This window comes from Chinchilla lanigera, unplaced genomic scaffold (assembly GCF_000276665.1).
Source record: "Chinchilla lanigera isolate Chin_1 unplaced genomic scaffold, ChiLan1.0 scaffold00104, whole genome shotgun sequence".
NCBI classification, from domain to species: domain Eukaryota; kingdom Metazoa; phylum Chordata; class Mammalia; order Rodentia; family Chinchillidae; genus Chinchilla; species Chinchilla lanigera.
In genome coordinates, this window is record NW_004955505.1 from 2877995 (window position 1) to 2894447 (window position 16453).

General features: G+C 46.0%; 1 protein-coding gene across 1 annotated transcript in view; it reads left to right on the plus strand.

Annotated features, from left to right (window-relative positions):
* Positions 1 to 6: 6 nt before the first annotated feature.
* Positions 7 to 16453, plus strand: part of Pkp2 (plakophilin 2) — a gene marked incomplete in the record, with an annotated part of 81299 nt that continues 64852 nt past the window's right edge. The window contains 3 exon segments of the mRNA XM_013505957.1: positions 7 to 309; positions 13503 to 13615; positions 13985 to 14667. Of these exon segments, the coding sequence (XP_013361411.1) occupies positions 87 to 309; positions 13503 to 13615; positions 13985 to 14667 (1019 nt within the window).

Here is a 16453-nt window from a genome sequence, read left to right on the forward strand (position 1 = left end):
GGGGCCCGCGCCCGCGCTCCCGGCTCTACCGCCGCTAGTCCCTCAGGTCCCGCGTCAGGCCAGCGGCTCTGTCCCTCGCCGACGCCATGGCAGCCCCGGGGTCCCCGGCCGACTGCGGCTACATCCGGACCGTGCTGGGCCAGCAGATCCTGGGCCAGCTGGACAGCTCCAGCCTGGCGCTGCCCTCCGAGGCCAAGCTGAAGCTGGCGGGCGGCGGCGGCCGCGGCGGCCAGGCGGCCAAGAGCCTGCGGATCCAGGAGCAGGTGCAGCAGACCCTGGCCCGGAAGGGGCGCAGCCTCGTGGCCAACGGTGAGTGCTGCGCCGACCGGTCCGGCCCACCTGTGGCTCCTCGCCCTCCGCGTCCCGCACGCCCGCGCCCGCCGGGGACGCCGCCCGGAGCCTCCGCGCGGGGTGTCATCGTGTGACCTGTGCAGGCTCAACGCGCGACCTGGGGGGCGAGGAGTTCACCCTCCCTCCCCTCGGTCTGCTACCGGGCGATCCGGAGACGCGGGGGTCTGCACACACTCTGACACTGCACGCGGAATTTTCCTGTGCACGGTCCTTCTATTCTGGGAGAAAGAGCCCCACGCATTTATTAGATATTTTAAGAGTCCATCACCTCAAATATTTTGAGAACCTAAAAGCACCTACAACCTGTGGAGTAGGCTAGTGCTGCCTCGCCCGGGTACTTCGGGCACTCTGCCCAGCGTGCGCGGCCAGTGGCTGATCTGGGAGTGAGTAGACTGGGCTGGAGGTTTTGGGCCGGGCCACCACCCGGCGGGGAGGAGGAAGAGGTCGCGGAGGAGGAAAGGGACTTTGGCCCGGTCGGCAGCGGCTGTGCCCGTCGGGCTCTGGGGCTCCGGCCGCACGTCCCCACCCACCTCCGCCGCCGGTGCACGCGTGGGTGCAAGGCTTTCTAAAACATGGAACTCCGAGATGAGAGGGCTCACGGATGTCATTAGCCGTCAGAGGACAGGGCGGCTGGAAGGGGGCAAAGACGGCAATCCGGTTATGAAAAGTGGAGCACATGATGTATCCTTTTCTCCCCCGCTGAAGTCGGGTTTTACTTGTTTAGTGCTTTTAAAATGACTCTTATACAGCACATAGGCCTTCCGCAGAGAAAAGAAGGGTAGCGAAACTGAAGGATTAAGTTGGAATAAGTTTGTTTCCCCAACATTTGAACTGTTCTGTAGGAAGTAACTTGGGCGGCGGCCAATGCAGAACCCTTTAGGAAGGAACGTGCCAACAGACAGGCCTGTATATTTGAAACAGCGGTCTGGGAAGCAGAGAAGAATCCTAAGGGGTGGGGCAGTTAGGATGTACACAGTGGAAAAGCAAAGAGATGTTCATTGATTGTAGGCCTGTATAGCTGAGTGCCTACTGCGTGCTCAGAGCTGGGCTGTGTAGCTTGCATTCATTGAATCGTTTTTTAAGAAAGCACAAGCTAAATATTTTTAACCCCCATTTTGCAGACAAGCAAACTATGAGAAGATAATAATACTTATATTCTCCCACCTAGTACATGCAGAATTGGTACTTAAACTCTCAAATGTGAATTTTTAAACCACTCAATTATATCGTTAAGTTTTTTGTCTGTTAAGTGACATTAATTAGGCCCTAAGCCTCTTCCAGTTTTCCCATAAATAAAACTGAGAAAACCCTGAGAGCATGGAATGGGCTGAACAACACAGAACTGCCCCTGTTCATGGGAGCATGAGACCCTATCCTTGGCTTTAGGAGACCGGCCAAGGACTGCAGCAGGATGGGGCCAGTCTTGGGCCAGGAGAGTCCTTGCAGCGACGCTCTAAGCATTCAAGGGTCTGGCCCTAAACTGGAACTAAACCAGCTTCCTCTGCTTGGGGAACCCAGGATGCATACTAGATATTCTTTCCTACTCTGTGAGAGTGGCCAGCCTGGGAGAACAAGCAAGCAGACATCAGCAATTAAACAGATGGGAGGAACGAATGGATCCATGAGTAGGAGTGGAGGAGCGCTGCTGAACATCTACTTTGTGCCGGAATCTGTTCTAGAATTTCATATGTCCGTCCGCCTTTCATTATATCCTTGAAACATTTGCATGAGATAGCTAGGAGGATACTGTTCCCATGTGAAGTATGTGTCTATCAATATTTGCTGGAAACTTAGTCCCAGCCCTACACATGATCTGTCTTCTCTACAATATAGTGTACCAGCTGCTAGGCAAATTCATCAACATCAGATGGGTGTGTTCTTTCTGCAAGGCACTGTGCAGATGTTGAATTAAACACATAGACTAAGCTTGCTTTAAGCAAAAAGTTTAAAGCCTACAGCTAGAAAAAAAATGTATCACCAAATAAAAAATAGTAAGCAACTCAAAAGAGCAGCAAAGACAGGATGGTGTGTATAAGTACTACAAGTTCCTCCCAGCTGAGGAATTTTTAAGTTTCATGGAGCAATCGAAATTTTTGTTTGTTTTTCGTTTTTCTTCCGGTATCAGGAATCAAACTCACGACCTTGCGTTTGCCAGGTAGGCGCTTTGCCACTGAGCTAAATCCCCAGCCCCAGCAATCGAAATTTTCAGTCTCAAAAATTGAATGGAATTGGACATAAGGAGGTGGTTGGGAATGTATTCTAGGAGGGAACAGCATGTTATTTCATAGTTTACTGAGTCCATGTGGTAGAACAAAAGGCACTATCTTGGTGCTTCTGTTCAAATGCTTGGGGCAACTACTTGAGCGGCTCTTCCAACTAAAGGACAAAGCATTTGAAAAATTTTGATTACAACAGCAGCATGGGCAGCAAGGAGCCTACACAGAAGTATGACTTGGGCAAAGAGATAAGGTAGCAAATAACACCTACTTACTTTAAAGCCTCGGCTGTCTGAGAGTCAGAGAAAGGAAATCAGCTTCAAAGGACTTGAACATTAACACACCTAAGAACAGTTACGGGGTGGTTCACATAAGCTGTTTCATTAAAGTTCTTTAAAACGGTTTGGGCACTCACACTAGCTGTGAGTATTATTTTTATTATTTCCTTATTACTGTCTGAAGTGGAAAGAGACAAGCAGTTGTTGAACAGTGCTGGTCTGGAAAGAATCCTGTATCAACATACGAAATTCCAGGGAGAAATGACCCCTCTGTTAACTGCTGTTAGCTCCGGGGTTCTGGAGAATTGTGAATTGCTGACATGCCTATAAGGTTGAGGCAGCAGATAATCAGCTAGCAATGAGATAAATGCAGCTGATCTGTTGAGAAATACTCTGCCAGGGTCTTTAACCCAGCACTTCTTTCTAATTCCTTCGTTTAAGTGGGTGGTTTTCATTGTAAATCATTCAGTGACTTTTAGTATTATTATAAACTGTGCTGAACATTTTAAAGCTGTATAACACTTGGGTAGGGGAACATTTTAAAGCTCTATAACACTTGGGTAGGGGAAGGTTGAAAGATGTATAGCCCCATTGTAAAGTAAGTCAGTATGGTAGCAAAAATTTTAAATCCTTTTATCCAAGTCGCCGTAAAGATATTTAAGAATTGCAAGTTGTAGCAAAGGGAAAAATGAAAACTGTCCATATCCTATGTATTATTCCTTGAAAGTTCTACTTTACTTATTACAAAGCCCCCCTGGGTTCCTAAATAAGAAGAAAGGCATGTTTTAAATTGCAGTATGTAATACTTAATACAATGGACAATATTCTAACGCAGGTTAGAGCTTCTTGGGAAATCTGTCTTAAAAACTGAGTCATATTACTTGTATGCTTTTCTGGGGAAGTGGATTTGAATATCTGTGGTGAGTGAATTCTGGAGAAAGGAATGAAAATTGGTTCAGGACAGCAAAACAAGCAGTCAGTAGGTGCTACTGGAAACCAACCAAAAAAGGTATTGACAGGGTTCAAATTCTGTAAGAGCCCATAGTCAAAAAGGAATTCCAGGAATGAAGCAATTCTGGGCGCAAGGCGATTAGTCATTCAGAAAAGAGGCGAGATTAGGAAAGAAAGAGTTAGACGTGAGGTGGCAGGCAAAGGCCACCCTGTGTGTGACAAGTCAGTGGTGACTCTGCGTCCTCCTGACACAGCCCATGGGCCACTGTTTTAGTGTCAGGCAAACTGGGTACTTTATTCATTTATTTATTGCTGGGCTTTTGAGACTGGGTCTCCCTATGTAGTTAAGGCTGGCCTCGAACACACAGTGATCCTCCTGTCTCCATCTCCCAAATGCTGGGGTTATAGGCACGCGCCACCACGCCCAGCTTGGGTACATGTACCTTTTTAAAAAGCATAGCATTTTGTTTTATTTTTGTTGTTGTAGAAATTCTTCTGATTATGCTTAGGTGAAACAGAATGCTAGTAAAATAGTGCTTACGAAAAACAGATCTCTTACTCCTAGCAATTGTGAGACCACATCCGTTACCAGTGAAGTTTGGGTGAATGTGTGTAAAGGACGCATCAGAATTAGTGGAACTGTAAGAAACCACAAAGTCTCAGTCCCTGAAATTCATGTTGAAATCATAGGTACATGCCTTGTGTACCACAGGTAAAATATAGGACATCACCTTAGAGAGACCACGGCTGCTCTCTTGGCCTTTGAAGTAGGTTGTTTTTTTTTTTTTTTTCCCTCCCCCATACCAGGAATCGAACTCACAACCTCACGCTTGCCAGGCAGGCGCTGTGCCGCTGAGCTAAATCCCCAGCCTTCTCTTGGCCTTTGGAACAGACTGCTTGAGCTGTCTGCGTCCCGTGCGGGTGGTGCACTGTCAGGAGAATGGGGGGAAGCTCCCTTGAATTAAATATTCCAGTTATTTATGCGCAGCACATTCTCCCAAAGAGCTTTCTCTTTTATTTCACAAGTTTCACAAGCTTTTACTTGTATTTCCTTGTAGCCCATACGTGTTTATTTTATCTTGAGGTAATTTCACATTGATTTTGTACTAAATTTCAATTTCTGGTCTGCTGAATATAAATTATTAAAACGTTTTTCTTCTCTGAATTCAAACACACTGGCATTACCGGCAAGCTGTCTTCGATGGTTATGAAATCCAGTAGCAAATATGTTGCTAAAAGCTCTGGAGTTTGCAGTCAGACTTGATTAACATGACCTGTAAGAGGATTATTTGGTTCTATCTCAGATGATTTTCAAGAATTTAAAATTTTGTGGCTCTGAGATCATTGCTGGGTTCCAGCTATTTGCACATGTAAACAAATGTATTTGGACATAAATCCCATACTGCTCCTGGGGAAGTAAACAAGTAGTTAAGACAGCAGTGCAAGTGAAAATAGACTATAAATTGGAAGGAAACTTAATTTTTCTAGTAAAATGACCACATAAATCCCATACTGCTCCTGGGGAAGTAAACAAGTAGTTAAGACAGCAGTGCAAGTGAAAATAGACTATAAATTGGAAGGAAACTTAATTTTTCTAGTAAAATGACCCACCTCACTCTCTTGACTTAGTAAATTAAGGGAATCATAGGAAGACTATAAGGTCTGACTAATAATACAGACTATATGATCTTAAACTAGACATGTTAAAATTGTAGATCTTTTATATATTATTAATGATCTTTGGGTATTGGACCCGAAAAAGTAATGTTCTAATGGATCAGCGAGCGAGTTCAACATGTAGACCTAGGTAAAAATGCACATTTGAGGGGCTGGGGATTTAGCTCAGCGGCAGAAGCGCCTGCCTGGCAAGCGCAAGGTCGTGAGTTTGGTTCCCGGTACCGGAGAAAAACCAAAAAAAACCCAAAAAACAAAAAAAATGCACAGTTGAAGGGGAGAAAGCTGAGCATTTGAAAGCACAACCCTCCATTCCCAGCACCTTCTCCTCCTCTTTGTATTCCCAGGACAGAGAAGAGCAGTAAAAACTGTGTGAGTATCTTCCATCCATCCCAAGACAGAAACCACAGAGATCCAGCTCCCATCGTCACATCTGACTCCACCTTAGCGATCTAAAAAATGTCAGCCTGAGGATTACATGAAACTGAACTTGTTTGGCTAGGATATTTCGAATGTACAAGCAATTTGACTAATCAGCAGTCAGCATGTCAAGTGCTGCTGCAAAAACTTGCTAGAAGTGGTAGCATAAGATATGGGTATATCAGGGAGGTAAAGACCTAGTGACCCCTTTTGAAAATTTACCCTAGCCCCACACTGTTCTCATGGATGTGAGAGTGAATGTTCTAAAATCTTACTGCAGCATTGCGCGATTGTAGTTCCTCTGGTTTCTCTATGTGCTCTACAGGGGTAAAACCCTTGTTCAACATAGCATTCCAAGTGCTTTGTGATGTGAGGCCTGTAACTTCTCAAACTTCAGCCCTATCTTCAGCATGCCACGCTCCGCCAAACACACCCTGCGCTTCATCTTGGTGCGCTTCCCCTTCCCTGCCTCTCCCTCATTGCCTGGTTAACTCTTGCATTCCCCCCGAAACGCAATGCACTCCGTCCTTGCAGGGGCCCCCTTCCCTGCCCCTCCTCCACCTCACACTGAAGAGGGAGATCCTGAGGCCAGTTAAAGAACTGATAAACCTGCTGTGGTCACCCACACCTGTAATCCCAGCAGCGCCGCCCAAGCAGGACCAGCCTGTGCGACTTAATGACTGAGCCAGCTCCTGTCTCAACTTAAAAAATAATTTTAAAACATTGGTCAAAGGCTGAAAATGGAGCTTTGTGGCAGAGTACCCCTGGGTTCAAGCCCAGTGCTGCCAAAGGAAAAGAGAAAGAGGCTTTGATAATTAGGTCACAGAGGTGTTTCAAAGGGAGAAACAAAGGCAAAGGCTTCGTGGAAATACCTTCAGCAGATGAGGTGGATTTAAAGAAGGACCAGGAGCTCTACAGCACAGGGAAGAGCTTGGCCCCTGAAAGTGAGAAAGCGTGGGAATACAATGAGTCCACAAAGGAAATCTGTAATGAGGTGGAGTTTTTGTTTGGTTTTGAGGTGGAATCTCACTGTATTGCCCAGGTTGGCCTTGCTACCAGTCAAGCAATCTCTCCCTCCGCAGTATTGTAGTAAGGTTTTTAAAAAGCGTAATAAAAGCCTGGCACAGTGGTGCATCCCAGCACGCAGGAAGCTGAGGCAGGAGGGTCGTTGTGAATTCAAGGCCAACCTGGGCTACAAAGTGAGCTCAAGGCCAGCCTGAACTGCACGGGAAGATCCTGTCCCAGAAGACAAAAAAAAGCGTAATAATATCATTATTATTATTATTATTGGTGAGTTCTATACCCAGCACTAAGAATTGAACCCAGAACGGTTGCATGGAGCTACATCCTCAGCTCTTATTTTTTAATTTGAGACAGGATAATCTCGATAAGTTTCCCAGGCTGGATTTGAGCTTGAGGTCCTCCTCCCTTAGCTTCCCAGAGAGCTGAGTTAACAGGTGTCCACCACCATGCCAGCCATTTTTATTTTTAATTTGGAGACAGGGTCTCACTAAGTTGCCTAGGCTACCCTCAAACTTGGGGCCCTCCTGCCTCAGTCTCTCAAATAGCTGGAATTATAGGCATGCCTTTTCACTTACGTAGTTTTGTAGAGTAATAATTTGAGGCTTACTCCCCAATCGCTACAAAATGATACATTAGAGGGTAGTTCTCAAACCACTTAAAAGTCTCCTCAAAAATAAGGCCTTCTGGTGGCTGATATATTGTGTGAGTGATAACAGCCACCCCTTAACCTCACACTGGCTCTGTCTCTGACATATTTATGTTTAACTTTGTTTATCCAGAGCCAATACTTTCCAGCATACACCTGATACAAGCTGGTTGATTATTTGCGCTGGGTTAACTGATCAAAAAGAATAGCACTTCCCACTTTTTATTCAATTTTCAATAATACAAAACATTTGGCTTTGGTTTCTCAGTCAGTTTTTCACCATAATTTTCTACCAACAAATTCCCCTCATTTTCCAACCTGAGCAAATGTTTGCCTGGCTTGTAATACAAGGTATAGGGCTGCAGTTGTTTTTGTTGGAAAATAAAAGGTAAAAGAAAAATAAATGATGAAAGAAGTATTTTTTTGAAATGTGTAAGTCCAGGAAATCAGGATCATGGTACCTATGCTAGCAAATACTAACCAAGCTCCTTCGGAGCAGGAGTGCTAATGGGTGGTCCATAAAGGCACAAAACTCTGTTTTCTGGGTTTTTTAATATTGCTTTTTGGATGCTAGAGATGGAACCAAAGCTCTCAAATACGCTAACTTTGTTGTGCTACCTCTGAGCTACACCCCCCAGCCCTACAGGCCTTTTTTTGTGAGTAAATGACTTTAAGGAGTTATTTAAATATGAATTGCTGTACAAATTCCCTCCAATATGAAGATGACATGTCCCTCACCTCTAATAACATGTCACCAACTTTAGTGGAAGGAACTAAATTTTTTCAAGATACTGGGAGAATGAGAGCTGAAGTTGCCATGGAAAGGCCAAATATAAGATGATGACTTTTAGACTTTCAAGTTCTTTTCCCACCAAAAGTACCATTGTGGTCTACCCTGTGAAGACAACTGCTTGCGGTTGTTAACTCAATAAAATGTGAGCTTTATATCCTTCCCCACACATCCCCACCCCCGGTACTGGGAATCGAACTCATGACCTTGCGCTTACTGGGCAGGCATTGTGCCGCTGAGCTAAAGCCCAAGCCCAAAATGTGAGCTTTAAAACAGTACCGGTGGGCTGGCAGTGTGGTTCAGTGGTAGAGCACTTCTCTAACATGTGCTAGGACCTGAGTTTAATACCCAGCCACCCATCAGCACCAGTAAGGAACGCCTGCTGACCCCTCTGTGTACGTGTACCCATACCCGTTTTCATGTGTCCCGCCACCTGTACCTTCATCTCCAGAGACCTTCTTGGAGAGCTCGGTGGGAGGCAGATCCCTTGTTAAACACTCTTAGAGAGTGCTAGAGAGTTGAAAGCAGAAGACTTGGCCAGCAGCTGCTCCTCTCTTCTCTCTTGAAAGCAGGAAGTTCTATGAAGGTTTTGTTTGGTGACCAGTTCCTGGAAGACCTCATTTCTCTTAAGGAAAGCTGATTTTTATTACATATAAAAATGGTTTTTATTACATATAAAAATGGCCGGGTACAAGGGCTAGAACCACAATACAAACTTTTCCATTTTATTTCATAAACATATGAAATTTAACCAGCTGCTCAGACAAAAATAAATTTAGTATTTCTGACCCCTCCAAATAATCTATTATTTGGGGCAGTTCTTATATATCTGACCAGATACAAAGATGTTTTTCTCCCCATAGCTGTTGCTGTGGCTTCATATCATTCAAATGAACATTTAGACCAGGAAAGAAAATTGCCTTGTCCTGTGTACAGCCTTCTGAGCAATTCAAATTCCTCCAGCCTCTCTGCTCACCACCCACTCGGGACCAGCCCCACCCCCCAGTTGCTTGGACCTGGACTGCTTGTCGTTTGAGACGGGGGTCAAACCTGCTCTGCAGTTCCCTGCCTCCATGAAATGACCTCAGTGTTCTTATTAAGAAGTTCGGGCGATGCTGCCTGAGTCATTATCAGTTTGAAATATGTACTCCCTAGCAAGTCATCGTCTTCTTTAGGAAACACCAGAGGCACATCACACACTGTGCAAATAGAACGGTGGCTGGAAAACTCCCAGTAATGTCACGGTGATCCTCAGAGGCTGTGCAATTACAAACAAGAAAAGTCACACTCAGCATCACTGGTAAACTTGGCAGAATAAGAACTCTGAGCTACCATGCGGCGTGTATTACGGCTGGCAGGCACACCACTTTATCTCTCTTCCTAGGACACATGGAATTCAGGGAAAAGTGTGAAAAAAATTGTGACCCAATTTTATTCAAAAGCCATATCAGTTTTGCATACTGCTTTCTTCATGCACTACTAGGTTTAGACCGAGACCCCTATAACAACAAATGACAGATTAACAACAGAAAAGCATACAGCTTCATTCAGTACACATTTTATGACTTGGGAGTCTTTGGGAAGAAAGACTGACAGTAGTAATAGGTGCAAATGTGCACTTATGTGGACAGTGATGCAGAATTATGAACTGTTCAGAATCTCCTCTGTGAAGCATTACTTTCCTCTGAGAACTGGAAGGGCTCTAGGACCCCTCTAGAAGGAGAGTTTTATTACCTGCTTCACAGAGAAGGTCAGCTTGAATTTTGTTGGCCTGCTTCGGGGAGGAGAGGCACAGAAGCTGAGAGCTAATTTCTAGCTTCTACCATGTTCTCAAATCGTGCAGTATTTTGGGTTGCATGTCCTGGCAACTTTATTTTTTTTATTTTTTATTTTTTATTTTTTGTGGTTTTTCTCCGGTACCGGGAACCGAACTCACGACCTTGCGCTTGCCAGGCAGGCACTTTTGCCTCTGAGCTAAATACCCAGCCCGCCCTGGCAACTTTAGGAGCTTTGGGCTGTGTGCTTGCTTGGGTACCTTCTCTGTCCGCAATCCCTGTTAGCTGCTGAAAGTCCAGAAAACCAATGTGTCTAAGGGATTTGTCTCAACATACAGAAAGCAGGAGTGCAGACTCCAGACTGGACTTTTTTTAATTTAGAGAAAATACCTACCTTCTGGTTTAAAGTAAACAAGTCCTTTGAATTAGAGTCACAGTTTGTTTTTCCTGTGTAATAAAAATCTGGATTTTTGTGTTGGACTTACTTAAAACGGGATGCACTTTGGAAGTTCAACAGTCGTCGTATCTTTTACTCTCTAACTGAACAGGAAAGAATGACTTGCTTTAAAGAATTCAGTTTCCATCCTAACATTTACCATTTTAAAAACAATTCCACCAGTCTGAAATTTCTTGAAAATCTTAGAACGCCGTTGCTAATTCACCTTTAATCCACTGCTGTGATCCTGAACCCATGACTGGCTAAGCAAATGATTCTGCATTATTTGTTGTTTGCGATTAGCCTTTAACAAAGAAACCCTCTGTCACGCCAATGTGTAAACTGAGTTTCCGGAGTCACATCTTTCCTTGAATGTCTACACAGCAGGCATAAAGCTCATGGTTCCAAATCCAATCTTGCTGAGTGTGAGGGCACACCCCTGTAATCCCAGCTTTCTGGGAGACTGAGGCAGGAGGATTTCAGGTTCCACACCAGCCTGGGCAATGTGAGACCCTGTCTCAAAAAAAAAGAACTGTAGACATAGTTCAGTGTGAAGACCCTAGGTTTGATCTGTAATGTGACCCAAAATCCAATCTCATTTTTTTTCCTGTTATCAACTATCTCGTGGTTATTTTGGGACGTGTTAAACTGGTCTCAGTTCATTCATTTGAAAACAGAGAAGCTACCTTGTAAGGTATGATCAAGTAAAGTCGGATGCTTTCGGAGTCCCTAGAGCTCCTCAGGTGAAGGTGCTAGACAACAGGCATCTCAGCTTAAAGGTGGAAGTTGCTCCCTGTTTACTGTTTCTGAATAGCTACCTCCTCTTGTAACTCCGGCAGGGTAATACTGAAGGTGACGAAGAGCTGGGGGCCCCATTTGCAGAAGTTGTCTTGGGTTCCTAAAATAGCACACTTTTATCACCTGCTGTTTGTCTACAGCGTAAAAAGAATGAATGGGCCCAGTCAGCATCCATACACAACTGTGAGGATTTTCCAATTCTAGTCTGTCCTGGTTTCCATATTCAGTTCTTAAATATGGTCTGAAGTTTTGAACACAGATATCCCTAAGTGATTATTTTTTAAAGGCTGCAAATTTGATTTTTTTTTTTTTTTAATGTATCAGCTGACTGATCATTCTCTACCTGGTGACAGCTTTGGTAGAAAAGCTTCAGTTTTCTCGCAGGTGGGTGATAGCTAAGCACTCTCTCCCATCTTTTCCCCCTCTGCTCTGCCCAGAACTGGGGCCCTTGGTTCCCCACACCTGTCCAGCCCCCGGAAGCCTGGGGTGCCGGCTGGGGAGCAGAGGAGCAGGTGCTGAGTACAAGAAAGTTTTGGTGAGCCTTGGTGGCCGGAGGGAGCCAGGCCCTGAGAGTCCCATTCCTAAGGCCTCTCCTAATTTACAGAGATTCCTTTCCCTAATTCCAAGTCCAGATTCCAGGCTTCTCTGTCAGAGGTCGCAGGGTAAGGGGTTGCTCTCCTTTTGCCAGGCCCAGTGGAGCAATCAGCAATCAGGCCCCAGGAACAAGGGCTGGCTGTCCTCTACCCCGCAGCCCCAGGTGACTCAGCAGCTCTGCCCCAGGTACTGGAGGCCTGGAAATTGTTCACTGCTCAATTCTTTGGCTCCAGGAAATAAGGACACATGGACAAACATAGTTTGGGATTGATTTAGGCTTTTTTTTTAGCTCTCTGGCAGCAGCAATTATCATTCTCCCCTTCCTCCAAATAACTTGTAAATGTGTTCAATCTCTTGAAACTTTGCTTTGAATAATTAATTGGAAAAGTGTGTTGGTACGTTCTGATCGTGTTGGGAAAGGGCTGTGCTGTTTTATTCTTGGTGTCTTTCATGCGTCACTGAAGTCTTAGACAGCAGTTAAGTTTCTTCCTCAGGTTTCTGAAAGGATGGTACATAACAGAAAAGAAATTTTGGTTAAAATCACAGAACTAGAAATCACCTAGACTTCGGAGAGCTTTGCTTGTTTGCTTTCTTGTGCGTGTGCAAGCAGTAAGAGCTTTAAAAAAGAGGGGGAGCAGAGAGGATTAAAGGGGTGCACATTCTGTCTTCCACCTCCCTCCTTCCCTCAAAGAGGAGTATTTTAAGATGAGCCAGGTCTCAATTGAGACTCTGACTGGGCTCCAGAGCTGAGCACAAAGGACGCCGCCTACTCTGTCTGCAGGAGAGCTGGCTGGCAGTTCCGCCACCGGACAGAGGGTGAGCCAGGTGACAAAAGCCCTCCTTTGTAGGGCAGAGGCCTTACACTCTATCGCCAAACACCTTCCCCCAGACTTGCCTTCAGCTAATCCCTGCTTTCTTTGACTGCATTGACCCCCCTCGCTGTTTATACAAGCTGTCTTATCTAATGGTGTTGAGTCACCATTATATTTATTGGCTACACCTACTAATTACAAGAAGTTTCCAAGTGTCTGCTCTGGAAACAGAATTCTCTTCTAATTTGAGAAGCCAAACTTTATAGAACAGACCAGCTAAACTAATGAGCAATTCTCAACTTTTTTCCGCATTATGGACACCAGTTCTGGACTTCTGTGAATGCCTCTCTCCCCTACCTTGGATTTTTAGGGGAGTTTTTGTTTTGTTTCTTGTTTTTTTTCAGTGCCAGGCATCCATCCCAGGACCCTACTCCTGCTAGGCAAGCACTCTGCCATTGGGCTTTACTCCCAATCCCTTTTTTCTTTCTCTTTTATTAAATTTGACTTTTATTTTGAAAAACTCATAGAGAAAGTTTGCATGACCTTTAATTATTTGCCACTTCCAAAAGTAGTATTAAACCAGCATTGAAAAGCACTAATATAAATTTAATACTTATTATTGACCTTAATTACATCAGTTTAAAAGTTTAATGTACAGCTGTTACACGGCGGTTAAGTATTGGTTGTCTCACTTATATTCTGAATTATTTTAATATTTTACTGTTTGCTCGATTGCAGGAAATCTTCACCGAACCAGCAGTGTTCCCGAGTATGTCTACAACCTACACTTGGTTGAAAATGACTTCGTAGGAGGGCGTTCCCCTGCTACTAGAACCTATGACATGCTGAAGGTAGGCCATCAAAGAGCATAACCCTCAACAGCAATAGCAGATTGCCAGGAAAAATTTTCAGGTTTCCCTTTTCTTTTCTTCCTTTTTTTTTTTCTAAAAAAAATTTACCTTTCCTGGTATCATCATTTCCTGGAGGAAGTTTGAGAAAACTGGTTTTGTGTGGACACAAAGGAAAACTGGACACTAAACAGAATGAAATCCTAGCACAGTTAAACGATTCAGGTCAACCATGCCTCCTGGAAGAAAAGACTACCAGCAAGGGCAGCTTCTCCAACAGATTCAGAGGAACAGACATCTTAGGCCTTGTGTCTTCAACAAAGGCAAAAACGCTGGTGTGTGCCTCATTGGAATTTTATTTTTCTCCTGCAGGCTGGGACCACTGCCACCTACGGCAGTCGCTGGGGGCGAGGGACGCTGCAGTACAGCTCCCAGAAGTCAGTGGAGGAAAGGCCGTCGAGGCAGCCGCTGCGGAGGCTGGAGATCTCCCCCGACAGCAGCCCGGAGAGGCTCCGCTATGCGCACAGCGAGCACCACTACAGCCAGAGGAGCCAGCCGGCGCTCCCGCGGCGCCACCCCGACAGCCGGCGGGCAGCGCTCCTCACCGCGCCCAGATACGCGCGGTCGGAGACGGCGGGCTTCACCCACGCCGGGGCCGCGAGCAGGCAGTGCCACTATGACACCTACCACAGACACCACCAGTACGGCTCTGTCAGCGACAGCGTCTTTGACAATGCCCTGGTCACCTACCCGCGGCCGGGGACCAGTCACAGCATGGGCAACCTCCTGGAGAAGGAGAACTACCTGGGCACAGGACCTGCCTCCGGGCAGGTGCGACCGCTGCTGCCCCTGCAGCCCGTCACTCAGAACAGGGCCGCCAGGTCCTCGTGGCACCAGAGCTCCTTCCACAGCACCCGCACGCTGAGGGAAGCCGGGCCCAGCGTCGCTGTGGACTCTGGTGGCCGGAGGACACACATGACCGTGGGCCAGGTGGCCGCGGTGGGCAGCGGAAATCTGCTGCTGGAGAGAAGTGCTGTGGCCGACCCGCAGCTTGGGTGAGTGTCCTCTCAGAGCGCTGCCCGGGCAGTGCCAGCCCACTCTGTCCCCCAGCCCGCCAGCCTGAGCCGCGCCTCAGAGACTGGAGGAGAGAAAGGCTTGCAGAGATGGTGATAAAATACTGCTTCTCAGGCAGCTGCCTGTCTCACACCTCGGCCTGTTTACCTCAGGGGCAGGGCCGGGCCCACCCGTTCCAGAGTAGGTGCGGGGTGAAGGATGGAGGGCCTTCAGCTCTGTGAACATCTGCTCAGAACAAGGGCAAGTGCCAGGGTAGACCGAGAAATGGCTTGTGCGTTGCTGTGTATCACTCCTGGAAATGCAGGCAGGAAACAGCAAAGATGCTGACTCGGGGTGCTCAGGTGAGCCTCAGATGCGGTTTTGATCATTATCACCACAGAGCGGTGGTGGTGACCCAGTGGCACCCGTGCCACCGTGGGCTGTTCGTGTCACCGAAAGCTCTGAGTTCGCCATCACTGCCGTAGACTGGGAGTGCTGAGCAAAGGCAGGTGGTTTCTACAAGTCTGTCCTTCCTTTAATACATGGTACCTTTATACCAGTATTAATGAGTTGGAGGATATTTTTTAGCAAAATTGAACAATCAAAACAACTGAATTCTCCAAGTCACCCTTTGCCTTTCCTGCTTCCTTTACGGCTTGGCTAATTTAACTTTGGGGACTCAGACCTTGTTCAAGTTTGATGCTCAGGTACAAATGTGACAAATGGAGACAGTTACTAAGATAAAGGTCTAGCAATGGGATGATTAAATCACTAACTCCTGAAGTAATGACCTACCATATTAGGGCAAAGCTTTAGACATAGGATTGTTGTTTGGTGTTAACATTGCCTAATGGTAGTTCTAACCTCTCATCGGTCCTTCGCACGCCTGTTGGTGAGGTAGGTTCTGGTGATGAACTGCTTTCCAAAAGAAATTGGAGCTCATCTAATCTTTTTTTGTTTTTTTTTTCCTGGGACCGGGAATTGAACTCATGACGTTGCACTTGCTAAGCAGGCGCTGTGCCGCTGAGCTAAATCCCCAGCCCTGATCATCTCATCTTGAAGCAGGCAATATTTTTCATAAGACAAAATGTAATGTGAAGCTTGTAACATTTTTTTTCTTTTTATTTTCCTTTGGTGGGGATACTGAGGATTGAACCCCAGGCCTTCAAACAAAGCTACACTGTCTCGTCCTTTTTTTTATTTTTCTAGATAGGGTCTCACTAAGGTGCCCATGCTAGGCTTGAACTTATGATTCTCCTGCCTCAGCCTCCCAGAGTGCTGGGATTCCAGGTGTGCACCACCATCCCCAACTAACGTTTCTCAGAGATGAGATCATGTCTTTGTCAATATGAGCAAGTTTATAAAGAAGAAAACCTCATCAAGTAATTATTTATGGAAGAAAAAAGTGAATAAAGGCTTAAAATGGATAATTCAAAATTTATGGGATGCCTACTACCATTTAGGCATAGTTCTAGCAGAATAATTTTAACTCACAAAACTCCCATCCCACGTCCTCCAACAACTGGCATTCTTCTCCTCCTCCAACTCTGTCTACGAACCCCATGCAGGGTGGCTTTGATCTCCCCTTTTCAGGGACAGCACCATGACAGATGTCACCGTGATCCCTTCCAGCCACATCCTTGGCAGGGGCACGTGCAGCCTCTCTGGCAGCTGTCCTCTGACACATGAAGTCCTCTGCCCTTGCGTCTGGGCACAATCCTCTGCCCATTTTCCATCGACTCCCTCAGGCAATCTTCCCTGGGTGTCCCTTCTCTGCAGGCCAAAGAA